Source organism: Drosophila rhopaloa, unplaced genomic scaffold, assembly GCF_018152115.1.
Source record: "Drosophila rhopaloa isolate 14029-0021.01 unplaced genomic scaffold, ASM1815211v1 contig_4, whole genome shotgun sequence".
NCBI lineage: Eukaryota > Metazoa > Arthropoda > Insecta > Diptera > Drosophilidae > Drosophila > Drosophila rhopaloa.
In genome coordinates this window covers 171,410-198,828 of record NW_025335134.1, presented here as the reverse complement: position 1 = coordinate 198,828, position 27,419 = coordinate 171,410, and the positions used below count along the sequence as shown (strand labels likewise).

Below are 27,419 nucleotides of genomic sequence, written 5' to 3'. Positions count from 1 at the left end.
TGTCCCACTTCAGCAAGGTGTGGTATAGCGCGTTAATTGAGTGTTCAAGATCGCCCACATACAAAATATTATCGACAAGACCACCGAAGAAACATTAGTGGTCACCGAGACCAGAGCCGCATCGCTGATATGCCACTACCTGGAAACTGCTACAAGCATTACAAGAACCTGCCTATTATACGTGCTGGCACTACCCAAAGTCGTGGACACCAAATACAAGTTGATGCTTCTTACCCCACGATTACGGAGGGCAAACAAGTGGTGCTGGAATACAACAAGCTGGCGATGGACCCCCAGGAAACCTATGCAGTATTGGGAAACTGTCTCTCCGTCGGAAATACGACTGTGTGCCAGGAAAAAAACTTAAGGAAACTGGATGAGGCCAGCTGTATCCCCAGGCTCCTAAAGGGAAAACATGCTCTCTGCGACCACCTGAGAAACAATCAGGAGATTGTGGAGTTGGTTCACGACGGCACCTTGTTTCTGACCAATTTCAACGGAACGGTCGTAGCGGACTCAGGGAAACGCCATCTGCTGGGATCGTTTATAGTCCAGTACGAGAACGAGACCGTCCACATCGTGAACATGTCTTACAGCAGAGACTCGACAACACCGGCTGTACTTAGCAAAGTAACCGCCATATACTTAAGGAAGCTGTCGACAATATCTAACAATTTTTTGTTTGGTGCCGGCCAGTCACCGACCTACCTGCACCCCGCACCCCGTGTCGACTCAGCACGGCAACATCCGCCGATCGGGCACCGACCTACCTGCCCCCCGCACCCCGTTCGACTCAGCACGACGACATCCGCCGGCCGGCCACGGGAACGCTGACCGCTCACAGTGCAATTGGAGCACGGTGAGAACTGCAAGGTCTACAATACTTCGGCCGGCCGCTAACGCTGACGCCGACGTCGACGCTGGGACGGTCACTTACCGAGGCCTGGTGGTAATGGAGCAGCTCATGGAAGGGCAGAACTAATAGGACTGGCCCACCGGCATATTCAAATATTGTAAAACAAATAAAAGCTTATAGCGTAATACCGAACACTCTGGACTTCTCACTCTCTTGGAAGGGAATTGGCCACGTACTTGGAAGGCACTAACGACTAAGCAATATTACCCTAATGGCTAGGTAAAAGACAGTCCTGACAAGGACATGTGTTCTTGGGGAGGACTTAACTTACATAATAGTGGAATATTTTGACGGGTATAGAGTTCATATCAAACTTAAATTAATGAAATTCGTTCGTTCTTGTAGAATAATTTTTGTATTAATTGTTAGTAACCGTAAGACGGCCCCCACAATTATTTTGTATATTTTGTAGCCTTGTATTATTATTAGCTTAGCTTTTTAATAGCCAACGCACGCTCTCTCCTACACACACTTCGAACATCAGCAGCTGCACACATTTAAACCATCGAACGCCATAGCGCAACCAACACGCTCTCGCTCTCTCCTACACACACTTCGAACATCAGCAGCCACACACACTTGAACCATCGAACGCCTGAGCGCAACCAACACGCTCTCGCCCTCTTCGAACAGTTTGAACACCTGCACGAAGCTAACACACACACAAGCTTTTCGTCGCACGATCGAACCAAATTGCAACCAACCCGACCGCTGTTTTCGAGCAAGGAAAAAATAATTTCGCACGATCGAACCAAATTGCAACCAACCCGACCGATGTTTTCGAGCAAGGGGAAAATAATTTCGCACGATCGAAACAAATTGCAACCAACCCGACCGATGTTTTCGAGCAAGGGGAAATAATTTTGCCTGAAAACTGCCGAAGCGCAAGCGCAGCGGCAGCGACGCCGACGCAATGCATGGGGTGCGTGCGCCGATATCGAAGAGGGGAAAAGTCAATTACTCTTGAGGCTTCGTGCGTGCCAGACTAAAATCGTGAGACTTGACAAAACACGGGAAACCGCCCCGCCGTGAAAAATTTCTGACAAGTGCGTGAAACGTGTGATAAAATGTCAACCGACAGTGGCGATGTTGATGGAGTGCGCGACCCTGTTCCCGGTGCGGAGGCATGGTGAATCAACTGGCTGGATTTGCTGTGGACGGAAACGTAAGCGTCTACTATATATTTTCCGAATATATTTTGTTTTTGAAAAACAACGACTGGACTGGAGTGGCGTGACAAGGGGTTTGTACACCCCTTGCACAAAACTTAAATAAAGAAAACAAAGTATTTGAAAACCCAAAAACTATTTGCCTGACCGTGTTTTGTGTGTGAGTGAACGTAGGAGGGGAATGGGAACTATTTTCTCTTGTCTCCATCTAGGAAAACCCCCTTCTCTGCCGATCGTGGTCGGACCGCGTGGTGGCCAAGGATTACGACGGAGTCTTGCACTCGCTTGTCGGATCCGAGGCTGTTGCCGGTCCCGGAGCGCTTAGTGGCCGTGGATTAGTCCAGTGCTGGTTCCGGTAGCGTGCGGCTGAGAGAATTTCGACGGAGTCTAGTACTCGATTGTCGGATCTAACTCCGCTGCAGGTTTCGGCCCATGGTCGGCATCTCTGGGTGACAGTGGCCATAAAACCCCCTTCCTTTTCTTTTGTTGCTGTTTCTGTCGATCGTTACCGGACCGCGTGGTGGCCAAGGAATACGACGGAGCTAGCCTCGTTTGTCGGATCCAAGGATCATTGCGGGTTCCGAGGCGCGTGGCGGGTAGAGATTACGACGGAGCTCTGCTCGATTGTCGGATCCAAACCCGCTGTGAGTTCCGGCGGAGTCTGAATAGGGTCATTTTATCTCGCCGCTCCCTTGAGTCCTTGAACTGAAATAAATTATTGTAAGTGACCCTGGGAGCCCTGAGCACAATATCCCAGCTAAAAACTTCCTTACATGGCGCCCGAACAGGGACTTCAAGGATACGGGAAATTTTTAAATAATTTTTCCTCAAAACAATATATAATTTTTTTTTCTCTCAAGAAAAATAAAATTTTTTTTGTATGGGTATATGGCGTAAAAAACCCATGAGATAGACACCCAGACCCTAAGATCAGACCAATTTTTTTTTTTACACACACACACAGAATTTTCCTTCATATATAATTTTCCCTCTACGAAACCGCGTGGTGGCCCAGGATTACGACGGAGTCTTGCACTCGCATGTCGGATCCGAAGCCATTGCCGGTCACGGAGCGCGTAGCGGCCGTGGATTACGACGGAGCTAAGCTCGTTTGTCGGGTCCCGGAGCACGCGGGGAAAATTTTTTCCTGGGGAAACGGGAAAGAAAATAAAAATATGTGTGGTTGCGCAAAAATATTTTTTCCTCCTCCTCTCTCTTCCCACGTTGTCCCGAACGCGACGGACACGTGGCCGGCGACTATAAGAGGAGCACACCGGGCTACCAGAAGGGAGTCAGGCTCCGGCCATCAAGCGGGAACATCGTCGCGAACAACGATCACCAGAGAAAACTCCTCTCTCGCTTCCCACGTTGTCCCGAACGCGGCGGACACGTGGCCGGCGACTATAAGAGGAGCACACCGGGCTACCAGAAGGGAGTCAAGCTCCGGCCATCAAGCGGGGAACATCGTCGCGAACAACGATCACCAGAGAAAACTCCTCTTTCGCTTCCCACGTTGTCCCGAACGCGGCGGACACGTGGCCGGCGACTATAAGAGGAGCACACCGGGCTACCAGAAGGAAGTCAAGCTCCGGCCATCAAGCGGGGAACATCGTCGCGAACAACGAGTCCAGTAAACATTCGGCATCCTAGCACCGCGCAAATCAAAGGACCCCAGAGTCCTGTGAACATTCGGCATCCTAGCCCGAATCCTAGCACCGTGACCAGCAAAGACCCCCGAGTCCTGTAAACATTCGGCATCCTAGCCCGAATCCTAGCATTGCGCCACCGAAGGACCCCAGAGTCCTGTGAACATTCGGCATCCCAGCCCGAATCCTTGCACCTTGGACAACAAGGACCCCCGAGTCATGTGAACATTCGGTATCCTAGCCCGAATCCTAGCATCGCGCCACCAAAGGACCCCAGAGTCCTGTGAACATTCGGCATCCTAGCCCGAATCCTTGCACCTTGCACAATAAGGACCCCCGAGTCATGTGAACATTCGGCATCCTAGCCCGAATCCTAGCACCGTGCACAACAAGGACCCCCCGAGTCCTGTAAACATTCGGCATCCTAGCCCGAATCCCAGCACCGCGCGATCAAAGGACCCCAGAGTCCTGTAAACATTCGGCATCCTAGCCCGAATCCTAGCACCGTGCACAGCAAGGACCCCCGAGTCCTATAAATATTCGGTACCCTCGCCCGACGACTTTTTAATTTTTCCCCCCCTCCGCTCTCTGTCACTCGGAAACCATGGGTGTAAGATGGATATCCTATCGCCGCAAGGAGGAACTCCACCTCCTCTTAGCCGAGTTATGGTTACCTCAAGAGGAAACCGTCGAGGAACTGCGCAGTCGGCTAGCGACTTTCCTCACCCGGGAGGACCTCGAGCCGGATCTCCAGGACCGAGCCAAGGAATTGGCTAGTACATTCCCAGAAGCAGCCACACCCAGGGACAAATCCCCGAGCCCTCTGGGAGGACAAGAACCCCGGGAACAGAAACTAAGCACACCGGGCGTCGACACCGGGAGCACCTCCCTAAGACTGGAAGTACCGCCAGGCAACCGACCGACAATGAACACAAACGCGGACCCTCCCGCACGCGAGGAAATATCCTCCGCCACCTTGGCGGAAAAACTGCGGAGCTGGGGCATTTTATTCGACGGACAGACCGACCCGCTCACATTTGTCGAACGCCTGGAGGTACAAGCCGACGCATACCGACTCAAGACCGCACGACTCCCCAGGGTAATCTCCGGATTGCTTACGGGAAGAGCGGAAAGTTGGAACCGCACATTCCAGATGCAGGACGTGACGTAGGAAATCTTCAGTAAAGAATTTCTTGAATTTTTCCTCCCACCACAATACTTCCAACGATTGGAAGACACGATCCGGACGAGATACCAACTAGACTTCTGCATGAATGCATCCAAAACGACAAATGAATCACTTAGTCTAGAAGTGGGCACACTTTTTTTTCTGCACAGTATATTTGGCTGTGAGTGAGTAGGGTAGTATTGTCTGTTTTGGTTGACAGTGTTCTCACTCATTCCATAGTTGTACAGCTGTTGATGAGTACAGCAAAATTGGTGTGCAGTAGTCAACGCACTGTACAGTGTTTTGGTGTGCAGTATACTTACTGTACAGTGAGTGAAATTTCATGACTGGTACATACACACATATATAGATCTCGTGTGTATGTATGTCATAGAAAGAATACGAGTAAAAATTGGATTTGTATTTTCGTTCCAAATGTATTTATTATAAAATAAAGAATTTAGAAATTATTAATTTTTTAATTAAAACTAATTATAACAATTATTTTATGTTATTAAGGAATCTATATTTAAGTTATTAATACCATGTCTTTTCAAATGTATTTATTATAAAATAAAGAATTTAGAAATTATTAATATTTTAATTAAAACTAATTATAACAATTAAATGTTATTAAAGAATCTATATTTAAGTTATTAATATTGGAATGAAGGAACATTATTTTATTTACCATGTCTTCAGTGGTGGCAATTTTTGATTGCACTCATCTGCACAGTTGTACACTGTCAACACACAAGCTGTACAGCGTGTTTAAAAAAGACAAATGCTGTACTCACTCACGAAGACTACAACCATATACTGTACTCACTCGAAGTGAGTACACTGAAAATTTTGTGCTATCTTCTTCTGGCCTATATAGTATACTGTACAGTAAAGAATGAGTGCAGTATTTTTAAGAACACCATACTACTGTACAGATCTGTTATGCTACAATTGAGTGCATTCATGCAGAAGTCTAATACCAGCAACCGAGCGAGAGCTGCAAGGAATACGTAGTTGAGCTCCGACTCCTGATGCAGCGGGCAAAGTTTACTCCGGCGCAGCAACTGGAGCGACTCTACCAGAACCTTCGACCGGAATACTAGTTATTTGTGAGGCGGCAAGACTTCGAGGACCTGACCACTCTGATCCAATGGGCCACGGCCTATGAGATCACACGCGACCGCGATCGAGCACTCCATACAAACTTTCTAGCAGCTATGCCACACCAGCTCCCATACCAACCACAGGAAACGTGGGTCACCCCCTGGAACTTCCAGGCACCCCGGCGAACCTACCAGATTTCGATTACAAATAATCGGTTCGTCCAACGTTTCGCTCCAGCACCCCGAAGAAAGGGGGGTGTGAGGAACCGTAAGACGGCCCTCACAATTATTTTGTATATTTTGTAGCCATGTATTATTATTAGCTTAGCTTTTTAATAGCCAACGCACGCAACACATTTGAACCATCGAACGCCTGAGCGCAACCAACACGCTCTCGCTCTCTCCTACACACACTTCGAACATCAGCAGCTGCACACACTTGAACCATCGAACGCCTGAGCGCAACCAACACGCACTCGCTCTCTTCTACACACACTTCGAACATCAGCAGCCACACACACTTGAACCATCGAACGCCTGAGCGCAACCAACACGCTCTCGCCCTCTTCGAACAGTTTGAACACCTGCACGAAGCTAACACACACACAAGCTTTTCGTCGCACGATCGAACCAAATTGCAACCAACCCGACCGCTGTTTTCGAGCAAGGGAAAATAATTTCGCACGATCAAACCAAATTGCAACCAACCGACCGATGTTTTCGAGCAAGGGGAAAATAACTTCGCACGATCGAAACAAATTGCAACCAACCCGACCGATGTTTTCGAGCAAGGGGAAATAATTTTGCCTGAAAACTGCCGAAGCGCAAGCGCAGCGGCAGCGACGCCGACGCAATGCATGGGGTGCGTGCGCCGATATCGAAGAGGAAAAAGGCAATTACTCTTGAGGCTTCGCGCGTGCCAGACTAAAATCGTGAGACTTGACAAAACACGGGAAACCGCCCCGCCGTGCAAAATTTCTGACAAGTGCGTGAAACGTGTGATAAAATGTCAACCGACAGTGGCGATGTTGATGGAGTGCGCGACCCTGTTCCCGGTGCGGAGGCATGGTGAATCAACTGGCTGGATTTGCTGTGGACGGAAACGTAAGCGTCTACTATATATTTTCCGAATATATTTTGTTTTTGAAAAACAACGACTGGACTGGAGACAGGGGGCTTTGTACACCCCTTGCACAAAACTTAAATAAAGAAAACAAAGTATTTGAAAACGCAAAAACTATTTGCCTGACCGTGTTTTGTGTCTGAGTGAACGTAGGAGGGGAATGGGAACTATTTTCTCTTGTCTCCATCTAGGAAAACCCCCTTCTCTGCCGATCGTGGTCGGACCGCGTGGTGGCCAAGGATTACGACGGAGTCTTGCACTCGCTTGTCGGATCCGAGGCTGTTGCCGGTCCCGGAGCGCTTAGTGGCCGTGGATTAACCCAGTGCTGGTTCCGGAGCGTGCGGCTGAGAGAGATTTCGACGGAGTCTTGTACTCGATTGTCGGATCTAACTCCGCTGCAGGTTTCGGCCCATGGTCGGCATCTCTGGGTGACAGTGCCCATAAAACCCCCTTCCTTTTCTTTTGTTGCTGTTTCTGTCGATCGTTACCGGACCGCGTGGTGGCCAAGGAATACGACGGAGCTAGCCTCGTTTGTCGGATCCAAGGATCATTGCGGGTTCCGAGGCGCGTGGCGGGTAGAGATTACGACGGAGCTCTGCTCGATTGTCGGATCCAAACCCGTTGTGAGTTCCGGCGGAGTCTGAATAGGGTCATTTTATCTCGCCCCTCCCTTGAGTCCTTGAACTGAAATAAATTATTGTAAGTGACCCTGGGAGCCCTGAGCACAATATCCCAGCCTAAGAACTTCCTTACAATGTTGTGGTATTTTTTAAGTATATGACTTTAATTTAATTTTTAATTGAATGCCCATCAATTGGTAAGGACTGAGTCAGCATTATGACTTTATTTTTTTCTACTGTCTAAAATCAATTGTATACTATACAACTCGGTGTCATTCGCTTGAAGTCGTGAAGTCATTTTAGACATAAAATTTTATTAGCTTGACATTCTTAAATTGTTTTTTTCAATTGAAATGAATGAAAATTTTAAATGAATTTGGCCACCAATGAGAAGTCATACGGAGGGGGGCAAGAGGAGTTATCGCATACATGCATCTTCTACAAAAGTAATTTTGATGAGCTTTCCGTTATTCTGCGTATCTGCCGATCTCTGTACACACAGCCGCCATTTTGTAATAAAATATATTGAAAACAAGAAAGGAAAGCTTCGGGCGGAGCCAAAGTTGATATACCCTTTCAGAATACTCTGTAAATTATATCCTTGAAAATTATTCATATGATGAATAATACTCATACAAAATCCCAACTTCCTAACTTTAAAAACACCAAAGTTATGGAATTTTTAATCGTTCAGTTATATGGCAGCTATAGCATATAGTCGGCCGATCCTTATGAAATTTGGTAGGTCGGATTGATTGGCCAAAATAAAACCCATAAAAAATCCCAACTTCCTAACTTTAAAAATACCAAAGTTATGGCCTTTCCGGTCGTTCAGTTATATGGCAGCTATAGGATATAGTCGGCCGATCCGGCTCGTTCCGACTTATATACTACCTGCAATAGAAAGACAACTTTTGGGGAAGTTTCAAGCAGATATCTATAAAACTGAGGGACTAATTTGCGTAGAAACGGACAGACGGACGGACAGACGGACATGGCTAGATAGACTCTCCTGGTGATGCTGATCAAGAATATATATACTTTATAGGGTCGAAAATGTCTTCTTTTGACTGAAATTATAATACCCTCTGCAAGGGTATAAAAAGCACCACTTACAAGTTACTTAGAGAATATCGTATATTTCGCCCAACAGCCTTAATAAAAAGTACGTGCTGATAAGATTGGACGATTTGTTAACTACTTTGATAAAAAAAGTTTTAAAAAACATTAAAATGGGACGTGGAAAGCACTGCACTGCGGAAAAGCGTAAACTTATTAAAAAATTGATTTTGGAAGGAAATTCTTACATAAAAGTTGGTGGGCTGTTAGGATGCTCCAATAAAATGATTAAGAACGCCATATAAATCATAGAAAAAAATCCAAAACACGTGGAAGAAAACTATCTGTAACACTCCGACATGCCAAAAGGTTGATTCATGAGAGTAAGAAGGATCCTTTCAAGTCTGCTACTGAGCTTAAAATGGAGTCCCAGAAAGAATACCACTTTAAAATGCCAGGCATATTGCTAAGCGCATGAAGTTTGCAAATAACATCTTAAATGGCCATTTTAAAAATGGAGGAATATCTTATGGTCATATGAGAGTAAGGTCGTTCTGATGGTGTTAAAGGATCTCGATCGTACGACAGGCGTCCTAAAAACTCTGAGTTTATGCCGCAGTACACCACAAAAACCATAAAACATGGAGGGAGTAGTCTGATGGAATGGGCCTATTTTTCCTATTATGGAGTAGGTCCAATACATTGGATTAAAACCGTAATGGATCAGCACGTGTACGTAAATATTTTGGATACGATTATGTTACCCTTTGCAGAGTACGAAATGCCACTCGTATGGGTCCAACAAGATAATGACCCTAAACATACCAGCAGAAAGGCAAAGGATTGGTTATTGGAGTGGCCTGCGCAGACGCAGTCTTAGTAGTCTCAGTACCAACGCCGTCGTGTCTTCAGATCCTTATTTGCGCCACATACAAATCCAACTAGTTAAAAGTGTTAACAGCGACGACCAACTTGCAAACAGTTTATGTACTGAATACACGTTACACAAACCAATATCCTGTGATTTGACACTTTTCGTCGACCACTATAGGAGCAACTATTTGGAGTCCAACGCGAACCTTCTTTAGCCATTAGCACTCAAGTAATTGTAACTGTGTTAAAAAGCACGTCCTTATGGAAACTAACTTCGGCAAGACGAAGTTTCAATACCCTTGCAGACATATAAAAATAGAAACAAGAAAGGAAAGCTTACTTCGGGCGGGGCCGAAGTTGATATACCCTTGCAGAAATTTCTGTAAGTTATGGTATTTCCAATCGTTCAGTTATATGGCAGCTATAGGATATAGTGGGCCGATTTGGTAGGTCGGATTGATTAGAAAATCACAACTTTCTAACTTTACAAACACGACAGTTATGGCATTTCCGATCAATCAGTTATATGGCAGCTATAGGATATAGTCGGCCGATCCCGGCCGTTTCGACTTATATACTGCGTGCAAAGAAAAGAAGGGTGTGTGCAAAGTTTCAATTCGATATCTTTAAAACTGAGAGGCTAGTTTGTGATGGTCAGCTTTGTATGTGTACGGCTTAAGTCATAGACATATGTAGTTTTGAGAGTCACTTTGTTTGTCTTATCTTATCTCTAAAACAAAAGCTCAAAAGATAAAGCCACGCTTGTGTAAAAGAACTTTGGTTAGCTGATTTATCTTAGTCAGCAATACTATCTGTTTTTTTTTTGGAAGTAAGCTTACCCTACGCCCACGCGGTTTATGGAAAACTTTTAAGCATGTGCATTTAGTTGGTCAGAGTCTCTCAAATAAATCAGATCGTTCTTGGAGTAAATAAAATCGTACACTTAAAACACGTGATAATTTTTGCACATGCCAAATAAATATAAAAAGGCAATTTTATTCAAATAGAAAACCGATCAAGAGACGTAGGAAGAACCTAACTTGGCAAAACATATATATGTGCAGGTAAAATTTGTCACGAAAAATATCAATACATGTGACTGAAATAAAACATAAAGTTTCAGGATTTGTGGTTGGATTTAAATCCACCAATTAATAAAACTGCACCTTCTGACGAAGCACCACAAAATAATTTAGCTGCTAAGCTGGCCAAGCTACGTTCAACCTGATCAACTAAAAACTCACAGCAGCGCAGCGTAAAAGAAATAACTTGGATGCGAACTAAAACTATATATACTGGACGAATAAGCAATGAAAAGACCACAGATATTTTTTAATTAATAATTTTTATACCCGTTACTCGTAGAGTAAAAGGGTATATTGTATTCGTGCAAAAGTATGTAACAGCTAGAAGGAAACGTTTCCGACCCTATAAAGTATATATATTCTTGATCAGGGTCACTAGCCGAGTCGATATAGCCATGTCCGTCTGTCCGTCTGTCTGTCTGTCCGTCTGTCCGTCTGTCCGTCCGTATGAACGCTGAGATCTCGGAAACTATAAAAGCTAGAAGATTGGCATTTTGCATGCAGATTCTAGGAGTTCCTACGCAGCGCAAGTTTGTTTCAAAAAGGTGCCACGGCCCTTTAACGCGCACAATCGCTTATATACGATTTTAAAAATTTTAATATTTCGGAAAAGTAAAAATGCAGTTTTATTGTGTTTATCAATACCTATCGCAATGTAGAAGAAATTTTTCAAATCGGACCATTCATTAAAAAGTTATGCGTGATCAAAGTTTCTATCTCCATCTCCCTCGCACTCCCTTTACTGGGTAACGGGTATCTGATAGTCGGGGCACCCGACTATAGCGTTCTCTCTTGTTTATATTTATATAACCTAACCTTAACCATTAAAGTTACAGCCACTCAGCTACAGGCCTGCATGCACACGTGGATTTAAAAAGGTAACAAGTAAAAACATAACAAAAAAATAAATAAAATTTAATAAGATTATTATGCATATATATATTTAAGGAAATTAAAAAAAAAAATGTTATGGTAGTCAAGTAAAAAAAAAGAAAAGTCAATTTCTATAGTTTTATAGTCTTGTTCAATGGAAAATTATATAATCAAATTAATAATTTAAATATTATTCAACCCTTCAATAAGTTAAGAATATATATATTAGGATAAGCCTGCTCTCAAGAAATTAAAAATGTAGTATGAAAAAATGAAGTATTTGTTAATAATTAGAAAAGAGATAAGATATTGAAATGAACTTGATTATTTTTATATACATATTTATTGCTATTAAGAACAAGAATTATATCTGAATATTAACATGGAGAAACTGAACTAATTTAATATAATGGGGTACTAAAGGAAAAACAAACACACATCAAATCACTTAAGGGTTAACACACCAAATTCAATGCATTGCAAAGTGTTAACAAGGTTGGGCGGGTAATATAGAGCACTTACACCAAGCTCATAAAAAAAAATAAAACAATACGCATAAACATAACTAAAATTGTAACATCTGGCTATGTTAGCACATTCTCTTGTAATTTCGTTAGCTAGTTTTGATAAAAGATCCCCCCCAATCCGACGAAGTCTTAGCCGAAAACGTCCCAGTGCTAACCGCTCTTAAATCAAAAATCTAGTTAAAAGGCAACTCTTGTTGCCACGAGAATCATTACAAAAGTGGCGCCCAAAGTGTAGGCAAAAAGAACAAACAAAGGCATTAAAATTAATAAAGAAAATTTTTGAATTTAACACCAACATCCGTTAAGCCTTATTCGTTCAAAGCTATGTCTAAGCAATTAAAATCATTGTTGGAGAAACCTCTGGAATACAGCTGATGTAGTGGTACAATACTGTACATAGCCGTCCGAAGTATGCGAAAACAATTGTTTTATGAGCTAAAATAAGAATTTTGTGATAGGGATGTAACATTGCCTATGGATTTATTTAAGGTTATTATGCTAGTCATTAACTTTACTGCCCGGAACAATTTTCCTTTTGCATTAACGTACCGTCCTTATTAAAGACAAAATATTTAAATAATTGTGGGAAAAGTTTAAGTTTTGCGTATATAAAAAAAAAATGATGTGTTTTGTTTTTTTATTAATACCCCTGAAAGAAAGAAACTTTTGAGAATTCGTCACTGTGAGTGAAATAAATTAGAGCAAAATGTCAGTGAGACACAGTTTAGATCGGCCAAGTATGCCAAACAATGAAAGTAGTTGTGAAATATGTTCTCAGCCAATGACGCAATTAGATATGAGATTAATTACTAGATGTATGCATACTTTTCACAGATTGTGTATATTGAATTGGCTTGATAGTTCTCGTATATGCCCGGTTTGTTACCATAACGTAACAAGAAATAGTCTTATGGAAGTCGTTCCAAGAGAAGGTTTAGAGCAAAACAGGGAAACCGATTCCAACGGAAGATTGTTATTATCGAGCGGACAAAAGAAGAAAAAGAAAAGAGTACCCGAGTCAGAGGTAACAGCCGCTAATAACGTCCAAGTTACACCTAGAGACGAAAATATAGAAAATCCTTATAATTCTGAGGATAATAGGTATTTGAATTCAGTAGAGCAAAGAATAGTAAATCAGATAGAACGTCGAGTTAATTCACAACTTGACCAAATGAATTTAACTATTGAAGGGCTTTCACGACAAATTTCTAGAATGACAACAGATCAGATCAATCGAAGATCAATTGAAACTGCAGCTAATATTGAACCAGAGTGGGGTAGAAGTATAACTCCTGTAGGATTAAATGGAGAAGCTCCTCCTTTCTTTCCAAGTGTTTCTCAAGGCCAAAATAATCAAGAAAGAATGAGCAGAAGTAATAGCATCAGTGCAGATATTGGAAAAATAGTAAATGTTATAAGTGGTTGGAAATTACAGTATAATGGTTCTAGAAATGGTATGTCTGTTGGAAAATTTATTTATATGGTGACTGCCTTGACAAATGATTGTTTGGATGGTAAATTTGAAATTTTGTGCGATCATATCCACATACTTTTTAGTGGGAGAGCGAGTGAATGGTTCTGGAGGTATAGGCGTACGGTTGACAAAGTAGTATGGAAAAGTCTCTGCAGCTCTCTTAGTTCTTATTTTCACGATCCATTGTCAGATGACGACGTAAGAGAATTAATAAGGGATAGAAAGCAACAACCCAATGAGAGTTTTGATGAATTCCATAATGCAATTATGTTGTTGGTAGATCGGTTACAATATCCAATAAGCGAAAGTCAATTAGTTTCAGTACTTAAACGTAACCTAAGACCTTTTCTGCGAAAAGAGCTTTTCTATTTGGAAATAAATTCTTTAGGTAACTTACGAAATCTTGTAACACGAAGAGAAGCTTTTAGTGAGGAATTTAACAATATTTATAATACAAAGATTAATCGAAAAGTAAATGAAATATGTATAGACGATCGAAGTATGAACGATTATTTAATGGAAAATGAAATTTGTGAAATAAAAGGAGATAAAGCTGATGATATGAAAATACTGTGTTGGAATTGTAGAAAATATGGACATAAATTCATAGATTGTCAATTTGAAAGAAAAATATTTTGTATGGGATGTGGCACAGAAAATGTGAAACGACCAAATTGCGAGTTATGTCAGAAAAACAGAAGGTCGAATGGATATGACAACACCATCTATCGTTCCAATCCAAAAAACTGATTAATTTGGATGACTTAACTCATCCATCGCCAAAATATGTTAAAAATATAAATATAGGACAGAATGACGTTAAAGGAAAATTATATCCTATAATACCATATCATGTTCGATTAAGAAATTATATTAGAGTCCGTAACAAAATCTTTAACCAGATTAAAGAAATTGGAATTGATGTTAGGAACAGACCTAAGCGAAACTCTTTACGATTGCGTAATTTTTTTAAAAAAATTAAAGATAAATCGCAAAGATTGACGGTTAGTTTAGATGCAATGCTTAGCAAAGACAAAGATGTTAGACCATTTGTAGAAGTGAGAATTTTTGGTAAAATTTATGGCGGATTATTAGATTCCGGTGCATCTGTCTCGTGTTTAAGTGGACAAGCAGCCAAGGAATATTTAAACAAAAATAAGGATTTTAAAGTTAGCAATTCACTAGAAGAACCTGCTGGAGGTCAAAAATATAATGTTCTTGGAACTGTTGAAACCGAAGTTACATTTCGTAATCAGTCTAAATTGGTAACGCTTTATATAATACCTGAACTGAAACAAGATCTTTATTTGGGAATTGACTTTTGGTACATCTTTTTCTTTAATGAGTCAACTAAACCAGTCAATATACGTTAGCGAACTGAATTTACCAGACACTCTGAGTGGTGAACAAAAACAGCAAATGACGAAAGTAATATCATTGTTTCCAGATTTCAACAGGGATGGCTTAGGAAAAACATCTATTTTAGAGCATGCCATTGAAATTATTCCCGAAGCAAAACCTATTAAGCAAAGATATTTTTCGGTATCTCCTGCGATAGAGAAAAAAATACACGCAGAAATTGATGAGATGATCAAATTAGGAGTGATAGAAACCGCACCTCCGACTTGTTCATGGAGTAGTCCTGTAGCTGTAGTACAGAAAGGAGAAAAGTTTCGAATATGCCTTGACTCTCGCAAAGTGAACGCAGTAACTATTAAAGATGCGTATCCATAACCAAAAATTAATGGAATTCTTTCAAGATTACCCAAAGCTAAATTTATAACTTCTTTAGATCTTAAACATGCATTTTGGCAAATAGGTTTGAAGGAATCTTGTAGAGATTTAACTGCATTTACTGTGCCAAACCGACCTTTGTACAGATTCAAGGTAATGCCTTTTGGTTTAACCAATGCAGCTCAAACAATGTGTCGTTTAATGGACGTTATTATTCCACCTGATCTTAAAAGCCGTGTATTTGCTTATCTTGATGACTTATTGTTGGTCAGTGAAACATTTACTCAGCGCATAAGTCTGCTTAAAGTAATGGCTGACGTGTTGCGAAATGCAGGTTTGACATTAAATTTAGAAAAATGTAAATGGTGTGTTCCTGAAGTTCGTTATCTTGGATTTGTGATAGGCAACGGCTGTATTATGGTAGATCCAAAAAGAGTATCAGCAATAAAAGATCTACTTCCTCCAAAAACTGTTAGAGAATTGCGTAAATTTTTAGGTTGTGCCGGTTGGTATCGTAGGTTCCTGGAAAATTATGCAACAATAACAGCACCTCTCACAGATCTAACCAAAAAGAGCAAAGACTATAAATGGACGGATGAGGCTAACCAGGCATTTGAAGAGGTAAAAATTAGATTAACTTCAGCACCATTATTAGAGACACCGAATTTTGAGAAGCCCTTTATTATTCAATGCGATGCTTCGAAAACAGGCGTTGGTGGTGTTTTTGCTCAACTTGATGACGATAATATAGAAAGACCAATTGCATTTTTTTTCACATAAATTAAACCAGTCTCAGCAGAAATTTTGTGTCACAGAATTAGAATGTTTAGGTGCTACTGAGTATCGAGAAGTTTTGAGAATATGTGGAAGACCTCGAATTTAAAGTTATTACGGATCATGCGAGCTTAAAATGGTTAATGCGGCAAACTGATCTCAACGGTCGCTTAGCTAGATGAGCGTTAAAATTGCAACATAATACCTTCGAAATTGAACACCGAAAAGGAAGCCTATATATAGTTCCTGATGCGCTATCGCGATTGCCAATCAAGGAAATTAATGAAATAGATGTTGTTTTACCAGTAATCGATTTGGATTCACCTTATTTTTGGTCTAACGACTACGTTTTGCAGAAAAATGTCATACTAGAGAATCAAAATCGTTTACCAGATCTCAAAGTTGTGGATCAGTATATATATCGTAGAAATCAGTTTTATAGAGACGACGTATGCGAGTCAAACTGCTGGAAGCTATGGGTACCATCCGAGTTGACTAAATCAGTTATAGAGAACGCTCACTCACCACCTCATAATGCTCATGGAGGTATAGGAAAAACCTTAGAGAGACTTCGCAGAAATTTCTATTGGCCAAGCATGGCGATAGAAGTGAAAAACTTTATTGCGCGGTGTAATGTTTGTAAACAATCAAAAGCCCCAAATATCACACTGAAACCACCTATGGGAAACCCGGCAATAAGTGAAAGGCCATTTCAACGCCTTTATATGGATTTTATTGGACCTTATCCTAGGTCAAAGAGAGGAAATATAGGAGTGTTTATTGTGTTAGATCACCTAACTAAGTTTCATTTCCTTAAACCTTTGCGAACATTTACAGCAGATCTCGTTGAAGACTTTTTGAGTACCAATATTTTTCATGTATTTGGTGTCCCAGAATGCATTGTGACGGATAATGGAAGTCAATTTAAATCCTCACTGTTTAAGTCATTTCTTGGAAGGCATGGGATAAAACATTTTCTAACAGCTATTTATAGTCCCCAATCAAACGCATCTGAACGCCTCAATAGATCCATAATATCAGGCATTCGATCATATCTTGGTGCAGATCAACGGTTATGGGATGAGAAAATCAGCAACATTTCAGCAGCATTACGCTCTGCTTATCATTCAGTAATCGGATGCTCACCATACTTTGCACTTTTTGGAAACAATATGGTTTCGCATGCGAAAGATTATGACCTTTTGAGAAAATTAGAAAGTCTTAAAATAGGTGAAAGAATTTTAGATTCAGACAAGCTACAAGTTATACGGGAAACCATAATGGCAAATATCAGCAATGCATATATATCTAATAAAAGGGTATATGATCCTCGTAGCAGGTTTGTGACATATGAACTAGGAGAACAAGTTTATAGGCGAAATTTTGCTCTAAGTAATAAATTAAAAAAATTCAATGCAAAGCTTGCTCCAAAGTTTTTTAAAAACAAAAATTGTTCGCAAACACGGTAACCATTGTTACGAATTAGAAGAGAATGGTAAAGTAATTGGAAAATTTCACGCAAAAGATCTTCAAAAGTGTATTATTTAATGAAACCGATTTTTCAGCTTCTTTTATCACTATAAAAGCTAATAAAATAATCTGTGTTGTGATGGTCAGCTTTGTTTGTGTACGGCTTAAGTCATATACATATGTAGTTTTGAGAGTCACTTTGTTTGTCTTATCTTATCTCTAAAACAAAAGATGAAAAGATAAAGCCACGCTTGTGTAAAAGAACTTTGGTTAGCTGATTTATCTTAGTCAGCAATACTATCTGTTTTTTTTTGGAAGTAAGTATATCCTACGCCCACGCGGTATATGGAAAACTTTTAAGCATGTGCATTTAGTTGGTCAGAGTCTCTCAAATAAATCAGATCGTTCTTGGAGTAAATAAAATCGTACACTTAAAACACGTGATAATTTTTGCACATGCCAAATAAATATAAAAAGGCAATTTTATTCAAAGTGCGTTACAAAAATATTAAGTGCATAATAGAAAACCGATCAAGAGACGTAGGAAGAACCTAACTTGGCAAAACATATATATGTGCAGGTAAAATTTGTCACGAAAAATATCAATACATGTGACTGAAATAAAACATAAAGTTTCAGGATTTGTGGTTGGATTTAAATCCACCAATTAATGAAACTGCACCTTCTGACGAAGCACCACAAAATAATTTAGCTGCTAAGCTGGCCAAGCTACGTTCAACCTGATCAACTAAAAACTCACAGCAGCGCAGCGTAAAGGAAATAACTTGGATGAGAATTAAAACTATATATACTGGACGAATAAACAACGAAAAGAGCATGCTACCACAGATATTTTTTTAATTAATAATTTTTTATATTTATATAACCTAACCTTAACCATTAAAGTTACAGCCACTCAGCTACAGGCCTGCATGCACACGTGGATTTAAAAAGGTAACAAGTAAAAACATAACAAAAAAATAAATAAAATTTAATAAGATTATTATGCATATATATATTTAAGGAAATTAAAAAAAAAATGTTATGGTAGTCAAGTAAAAAAAAAAGAAAAGTCAATTTCTATAGTTTTATAGTCTTGTCCAATGGAAAATTATATAATCAAATTAATAATTTAAATATTATTCAACCCTTCAATAAGTTAAGAATTCATATATTAGGATAAGCCTTCTCTCAAGAAATTAAAAATGTAGTATGAAAAAATGAAGTATTTGTTAATAATTAGAAAAGAGATAAGATATTGAAATGAACTTGATTATTTTTATATACATATTTATTGCTATTAAGAACAAGAATTATATCTGAATATTAACATGGAGAAACTGAACTAATTTAATATAATGGGGTACTAAAAGAAAAACAAACACCCATCAAATCCGGGTCTTGACACTTCAAAAAATTCATTTTTTTCAAACTTTTTGATATAATAGTACAAAGTTTCAGGAATGTTGTCTGAAAATTTTAAGTCGATCGAAGCAAAACTGTAGGAATGGGAGAAATTTAAAGCCCAGGCGTCGAACGTCACAACGGGCCATTCGGGCTCTGGCGTCGGACAGATGCGGCACTTTAAACGCGTTATTCTCAAAACCACTTTTTTGAAGTCGGTAGTCACGATTTCTCAAAAACTATTGCACCGATCAACTTCTGCTTTTGCACACTTCTTTAAGACATAATTCTCTTGTCCTTAACGAAGGGATTTTTTAAATTTTTAATTACAACTCATTTTATAAGCCAAAACATGGCCAAAATTTACGTAAAAAATGACACTTTTTATGAAAATAGCTACAAAAAATTCAATTTTAAATTTAAAAAAAAAATGGCTCGTAGAGGACAAGCGAGACACATACACTATCAGAATAAATTTGGTTTTTTGATTTCAGATAAAAATTGACGGAGATATTTTGCCTACCGCAAGGACACAATTTTTTATGAGGTCAAGTTCAATCCTGCCTCAACGGCTCAATTTTAAAAAATGTTGGTTCAAATTTTTACACAATGTTGGTCAAACCATAAACATTAATGTACAATAAATGAAATTTGTGAAATTATCGTAAGATCTTTTAAAAAATGTATGGAAAATAGGCTTTTTTTCGTGCTCCAAGACCCGGATAACCCCTTAAATCGTTTCTACAATAATTATGCATTAATACTCAAGACCTGAAAACTAAGTTCGAGAAATTATAGCATAGCTGAACAAGCCAATGCAGATGTAGCAAGTGATCAACGTATTCATGATGCCAAATTTGCTGAGAATGCTCCAAAGACCAAATCAATATTTCAGACCAAGCACAAAAATCTTCAGGGCCGCAGAAAGCGTGTCCTCATATTAGGAGCCTGGGGATACAGCTGGTCTGATCCAGTTTCCTTAAGTTTTCTTCCTGGCACACAGTCGTATTTCCGATGGAGAGACATTTTCCCAATACTGCATAGGTTTCCTGGGGGTCCATCCAGCACCACTTGTTTGCCCTCCGTAATCGTGGAGGGGAGCAACCTCGTTAACTTTTTCCCGAGCCTCCTCCAGGCTCACCACCTTGTCACTAACTTTCTTTACATCATTTTTAACATCGGCCTTCTCGCCAAGCTACAGGGCCAGAGTAGCCTCAAATTTAGTCAGAGCTGCCGTCATTTCCTCCATACTAACAAATCGATTCAAACTGATGGGAGTCTTTTAAATAGTTTAAAATAGTTATAAGCAGAGCGGAATCAATCACCATTAGGAGTGGCAAGCGGGAGCGGCAATAGAAAGTAGTTACTGTCCTCGAGTGGGGTTCGCAAATTCGACAGCTGTGCTTCAGCAGTGGTAGTGTTACATGTTCCCACATGTGGACTCAGTCAGCCTGCAGTGTGACGTCGAAGACTGAATTGGAAGCGAAAGTTCTTCGTCAGAAACAAAGCTATCGAATCGGCAGTCAAGGAAAAAAATTAAGGGCAAGAATTATTTATAGAGTAAACATTTAAGGTGTCAGATCATTTAAACAATTAAAAGAGCGAATAGGGAACACGTCAACAATATCCGTAATCTCAAATTTGAATTTTTATAGAATTATTGTATATTGTAAAATCTGACGCCACGTAAAGTACTTGTTACATTTTAAAGGCTCCAATTCAGTTCAGTGAAAAAGACAAGAGATCAACGCTACCAGATTATATTTAACTAATAAGCAGCTAACCTCTATTTCGCCAAGCATTGTAAAGCAGCGCTTAACTCATTATACCCGTTACTCGTAGAGTAAAAGGGTATATTGTATTCGTGCGAAAGTATGTAACAGCTAGAAGGAAGCGTTTCCGACCCTATAAAGTATATATATTCTTGATCAGGGTCACTAGCCGAGTCGATATAGCCATGTCCGTCTGTCCGTCTGTCTGTCTGTCCGTATGAACGCTGAGATCTCGGAAACTATAAAAGCTAGAAGATTGGCATTTTGCATGCAGATTCTTGGAGTTCCTACGCAGCGCAAGTTTGTTTCAAAAAGGTGCCACGCCCCCTTTAACGCCCACAATCGCTTATATACGATTTTAAAAATTTAAATATTTCGGAAAAGTAAAAATGCAGTTTTATTGTGTTTATCAATACCTATCGAAATGTAGAAGAAATTTTTCAAATCGGACCATTCGTTAAAAAGTTATGCGTGATCAAAGTTTCTATCTCCATCTCCGTCGCACTCCCTCGCACTCCCTTTACCTGAGTAACGGGTACCTGATAGTCGGGGCACCCGACTATAGCGTTCTCTCTTGTTTTATTTCAAGTTATTTTACAAAAATCCATGTGAATCCAGCTGATCTGAAACGGAAAGTGCGAGATTCAGATGTCCCCTCTGCCTCGCCTTCGACGCTGTTGACCCTCAGAAAGGAATCTAACGCCTATTTAAGGGGTTATCCGGGTCTTGACACTTCAAAAAATTCATTTTTTTCAAACTTTTTTATATAATAGTACAAAGTTTCAGGAATGTTGTCTAAAAATTTCAAGTCGATCGAAGCAAAACTGTAGGAATGGGAGAAATTTAAAGCCCAGCGCGTCGAACGTCACAACGGGCAATTCGGGCTCTGGCGTTGGGCAGATGCGGCACTTTAAACGCGTTTTTCTCAAAACCACTTTTTTGAAGTCGGTAGTCATGATTTCTCAAAAACTATTGCACCGATCAACTTCTGCTTTTGCACACTTCTTTTAGACATAATTCTCTTGTCCCTTACGGAGGGATTTTTTAAATTTTTAATTACAACTCATTTTATAAGCCAAAATATGGCCAAAATGTACGTAAAAAGTGGCACTTTATATGAAAAGCGCTACAAAAAATTCAATTTTTAATTTTAAAAAAAATGGCTCGTAGAGGACAAGCGAGACACATTCACTATCAGAATAATTTTGGTTTTTTGATTTCAGATAAAAATTGGCGGAGATATTTTGCCTACCGCAAGAACACAATTTTTTATGAGCTCAAGTTATAGCCTGCCACAACGGCTCAATTTTAAACATTTTTGGTTCAAATTTTTACACAATGTTGGTCAAACCATAAACATTAATGTACAATAAATGAAATTTGTGAAATTGTCGTAAGATCTTTAAGAAAAATTCACGAAAAAAGGCTTTTTTCGTGCTCCAAGACCCGGATAACCCCTTAAGGGTTAACACACCAAATTCAATGCATTGCAAAGTGTTAACAAGGTTGGGCGGGTAATATAGAGCACTTACACCAAGCTCATAAAAAAAATAAAACAATACGCATAAACATAACTAAAATTGTAACATCTGGTTAGGTTAGCACATTCTCTTGTAATTTCGTTAGCTAGTTTTGATAAAAGATCCCCCCCAATCGAAGGTTTATCACTAAGGTAGCCGTACTGAAAATGGATGACACGTGAATCTAATTTTAAAAGCAAAGAAATTTAGGTAACTGAAGGGATGATTCCGAAATGCTAAAAATGATCATGTTAGAAAAAAATAAACAGCGAGGTAAAAGCGAAAATTTCATTCCTATGGCAGGTATAGTATGTAACCGTCAAATCGGACGTTTCACTAATTGACTTACCTGTGATGGTATTGGTAATTCCGAGCAACAAATTTTTTTTATTGCAGAATATCGATCTTCTCTACTGTTATGACAAATACAGACGACTATTTGTGCATCCATAGCTATATTTCGTCGCAATGCTTGAATATACGCATCGATTCGATCACGGTCTAAAGAAATCATTGTTGGTTTAGAAACTTTCATGCCCAGAGACTTACAACATTGTTTCATATGATCAAGTAGATTCGTTGCAGCCCGTATATCAATTCTCAAATGTATTATTACCCAGTTATTCAGGTTAACAACCTGCAACATTTCATTGCTTACAGCAAACTTGGAAAACTCTGCATTTTTTCCGGCTGACACTGTCGTTTTTGAAAAATAAATTTGTTCCGTGTCCATTTGACGTCCTTTAAGCTTGTTGAAATTTTTGCCAAGTGAAAGACCCCAACTGTTCAGAATATCTTGAGCCGCTGGAGTTTTCGAAACATTGTCGTAGAATTTATTTAACGACAGCTGTCGTTGATTTGGAGAAACTCTTGTAAATGTAGCGATCTCACGCATAAGTTTGTTATCTGATCTAATTTCATCTCGGAGTCCAGTAAGATAACACAATTCAGGAATTAAACAGAATTGTACATTTTCGTTAAAGTCAGGGTTCGATCTTGTTTTTTTTATACTAAGAAGCAGTGGTTGATTTATATCTTTAATGTTGATATTGTGGTATTGTTTGTAATATTCCAGATAACTTGTGGATCCAGTTCTCGCTTGAAACTCGGACTTCGGACTTTGATCGAAGCAAATCTCATTTATTTTATAGGTACGATTGTTATATCTTGTTAGAACTATATTTCCAACCAATGTCTTTTTGACGGTATCTTGATAATTGTCTACGTTTTGCTGGTATATATCAACAAGCATATCTAAAACGGTTTTTTGACAAAGTATACGATGAGAAACGTCGCAACAAAGCATTAAACCACCTTCGTATTCATCAACAGCTGTTACATAGCCTGGCCAAACTTCTAGCTTTGCCAATGGTATAATTTTCGGACGCGACGGATCAAACTGTTTGCGCTCAAATCTTACATAATTTAATGTTTTCATGACTCGATCAAACAAAACATTATATAAATGAATGCAATTCTTAAGAGACTCCTTTTTTTTGAACAAAATACGAATCTGCAACTCCATATCTTTCACTTTGGAAACAAAAACTGTCAGCTGATTTTCTAACAAGATTGGTAAATATAAGGTAATACCGTCAAATGTTTTGGTTCCTCCGAGTTTGTCTTTATGATCGTTTAAATATTTCATTCTTAAATGAACCGAATCAACGGGAGGAAGAAACCGCACTTCGTAATGGAAGATTCCTTTTGATTGATCCGTCGAAAGTTCTAAGTAATTACAAGATAAATTTACAGAGGAACCTGAAAAAATTGATTTATTAAAAATCTTGTATGCAGATAAGAATAAAAAATAATAAAGCTTTAGAAAGTTTAATTTGCGTGATTCCACTGCAAATGAACATTATAATCAAACATGTGATTGCTACACTACTACAGCAGCTTTTTTTTTCCATGTGGGAATTTAATAAAGTTAAAAAAAAATCCACCCAAAACTAGAAAGGAAGCTAGTTAAATTCGGGTTTTTTGCTATCTCACTCTTATTCTCTTTTTGATGCTCGCGCACTTATTGCACGAGTTCGGTCGTTCAGTCGCAGAGAGGCGCATTCATGATACATAAGGTAGTCTCGTCGGCTGTCTAACCGTTAGGGTTTTGGTCAGTGCGTGTTCGTTTTTTGAAGGAAAAGGTTGTGTGCGGACGAAATTTTTACAGAACTAACTTGAGCAACATGTCTTTTTGCAATGTGTGTTGCACCGAAATGTTTTGAAAAAAGAGCGCTGTGGGAGGAATCGCTGGGATGCAAACTTGGCGATTATTCCAAAATTTGCGAAAGGCATTTTAGGTCCGCTCAGTGGAAGTTGTCACCACAAAGTGTCAGACTTTTAAGAAAAGCCTGAACTCAATATTCCAAAATTAGGCTTTGCCGATTTAACCACGCAAACAGAGTAAATTGAACATGTAATAATAAGGAAATAAATTAATTAATCTATTTTTATTACAGGAACAATATAATACGTTCCACATTGTTTATTGAGAACAAAAGCCTTAGGAAAAGGATTCGTGAGATGGAGAAGGAAAATCGTTCATTATGCAAGCAGCTAGAGGAATATAAGGAGTTGGAAATGTCTTTAGGCCAAATTTTCACGGAGACTCAAATAAAAATATTAAAAAATGGAGGAAAGCGACCCACATTTAATGCTACAGACATTTCTGCTGCGTTTTGTCTGCAAACAGCGTGAATATAACCATTTATACAAAAAGTATATCCTTTGCCCGCCGAGCCATGTAATATAGATGGTTAGCAGAAGTTCCTATTAAAACGGGTACACAAGACCTTGTGATTGATCTAATGGACAACAAAGAAATGCTTGAAGTGGATAAGCTATGCGTTTTGTCTTTCGATGAGATGAAGATTACTGCTGGCTTCAAATATGAGAGCTCTGCGGATGTCGTTTTTAAGCCAAGTAATTACGTTCAAATGGCCATAGTTCGTGGGTTGAAAAAATCTTGGAAACAGCCTGTATTCTTTGACTTCGATACTCAAATGAAAGTGGATATTTTGAATGACATCGTTAAGAAGCTGAACAAAAGGAGTTATGTAGATGAAGTGTCTCACGGGAGACTGATGAAACCGTCTGTCCAGTTCGTGGAAAAAATAAAACCATTAAAACATATTTTTGTACACTACATTGACGAAAGTTTTAAAATAACAAAGAATGTTAAAGAAACTTTAATAATCGAAAATGTTAGTATAAGTTTGGACATAAAAAACTTTTATTTTAAGATTAGAATATATTGTAGAAATAATAATCTTAACAAAAGATTTAACATTCAAAAACAATAACAATGCCTAATTTCAAATTCAAAATTATTAAAAATTAAATTAAAAAAAGTAAGGTTTGTAAAGTTTGTTTGTAAAGTGAAAATTCTTTATTTATTTTCCGGTATCAATTTTATCCCCTTCAATGTAATCCCCTTCCGATAAAAAAAATTATGCCAACGTTTTTTCAAATCCTCGAAACAGGCCAAATAGTCCCTTTCCGGTATAGTCATAAGCGCCCTCGTCGATTCCGCTTTTATCTCTTCAATCGACTCAAAACGCGTGCCCCAGAGTGGTCTCTTGAGTTTTGGGAATAGCCAGAAGTCACACGGAGCCAAATCAGGAGAATACGGTGGTTGCGGAACGTGTGCGTCGAATTCTTGGCGATTTGGTCACGAAGAACGTGTGCAGAAATTGAGCGTTTTCGGTACCAATCGAGATTTGACTTTTCGTAGGCCCAAATGGTCTTTCAAAATGGTTTTCACAGATCCTTCTGATATTCAGATCAGTAAGGGGTCTAACAGTCAACCGACGATTTTTGAGCACAAATTCCTTCACTCCATTGACGTGTTGGTCATCTGTTGACGTCGATGGTAGTCCGGAGCGCTCTAAGTCATCAGCATGTTCCCGACCCTCATTGTAGTCTTTGTACCATTTATAAACATTTTTCTGGGACATGGTAGAATCACCAAAGGCCTTCCGCAACATCCTCTATGTTTCCGCAGCCAAAATTTCATTCCGCAAACAAAATTTGATGGCACTTCTCTGCTCAATTAAATCAGACATTGTAAAAATCGACAAATACACTCTTGATCGTTTGGTAAACACAAGCTGACATTGACATGAAATTACCGCCAGATGTCATCAACAGTCCTGCCAACTCACGAAAAAAAGAAATAATCCGCCATCTTAAGCCCGCGAATTTTAAATTGAAAATTCACCTTACTTTTTGCTCACAGTAGTAAAATAAACTCCATTTATTATGAAAGGCAAAAGAAACCCCCTGAACCATCTAAGGGTTAGTCCACACATTCTATTGTCGCTCTGCTCGCACTTACTAAACAGTTCCCATTTCTCTCGCACTCATTGTAATGATAGTAGAAGTACCAGATTTCGCCGACGAGACTACCTTATGTTACTGTATCATGTACGGGAGCACCAAAATGAGAATTAGAATGAGAGCGCAAAAAACCCAAACGCACACGAAGTGTCCGGGTCTGCTGCTAAGAGCCCTAAGGTCTGTGGTGCACACAGTTCCTGTTGATATTTACAAAAACTTGTTGCGCATGTCACACACACTTCTAATCGAACTGAAATATAACCTTATCCCCTGCATGGTAGTTTAATAAGTTTCGATTCCATAGAAATAAAATGTCGAGCTGAGTTTTTAGATAGCCAAAAAAAAAGGAAATTTGGCGTCTTACAAAAATAATTAACGGGAGTACAACCTATCTTACAAGGGTAATTTGCTGTTCCTTGGGCCTAGAACATCTTTCCGACTGCGATTTTTAGCCTAGCAGAGGCAACCGAGCGAGTCCCAGGTTGCGGATAGCGAACGGCTCATGGCGAATCCCCTGTAATAAGCAGTCCCGGAAAGCCACAGGGTAACTATATGCGATTTGTTCAGCCACATCTAAATAGTTGCTCTACACAAATCTCTGCACAATTCTCCACACAAAAATCCTATTAACTCCGTTCTCGACCACATTACCTCTCACCTCTCTATGGTTTAAATCGGACAGAGCCGAGAGTCACTCCGGTTAAGATCCCTGGTCAGTCTCTAGCGGTGTTCGCTTGCCAAGTGGACCTTTTCTCTTGTGGAACACAA

The 27,419-nt window shown here is 39.5% G+C and overlaps 1 protein-coding gene and 1 long non-coding RNA gene across 3 annotated transcripts in view; one reads left to right on the top strand and one right to left on the bottom strand.

The window, feature by feature from the left end:
- LOC108038995 (protein argonaute-3) overlaps positions 1-27,419 on the bottom strand; it is a 555,323-nt gene that overhangs the window by 468,526 nt on the left and 59,378 nt on the right. For both annotated transcript variants that reach the window (XM_044461511.1, XM_044461512.1), the window contains exon 3: positions 22,663-24,074. In XM_044461511.1, the coding sequence (XP_044317446.1) occupies positions 22,663-24,074 (1,412 nt within the window). The remainder of the gene's footprint in view (positions 1-22,662; positions 24,075-27,419) is intronic.
- Positions 17,969-18,434, top strand: LOC123038052. Its single transcript, XR_006417737.1, has 2 exons — positions 17,969-18,197; positions 18,257-18,434. It is a non-coding gene; the product is annotated as an uncharacterized LOC123038052 (long non-coding RNA).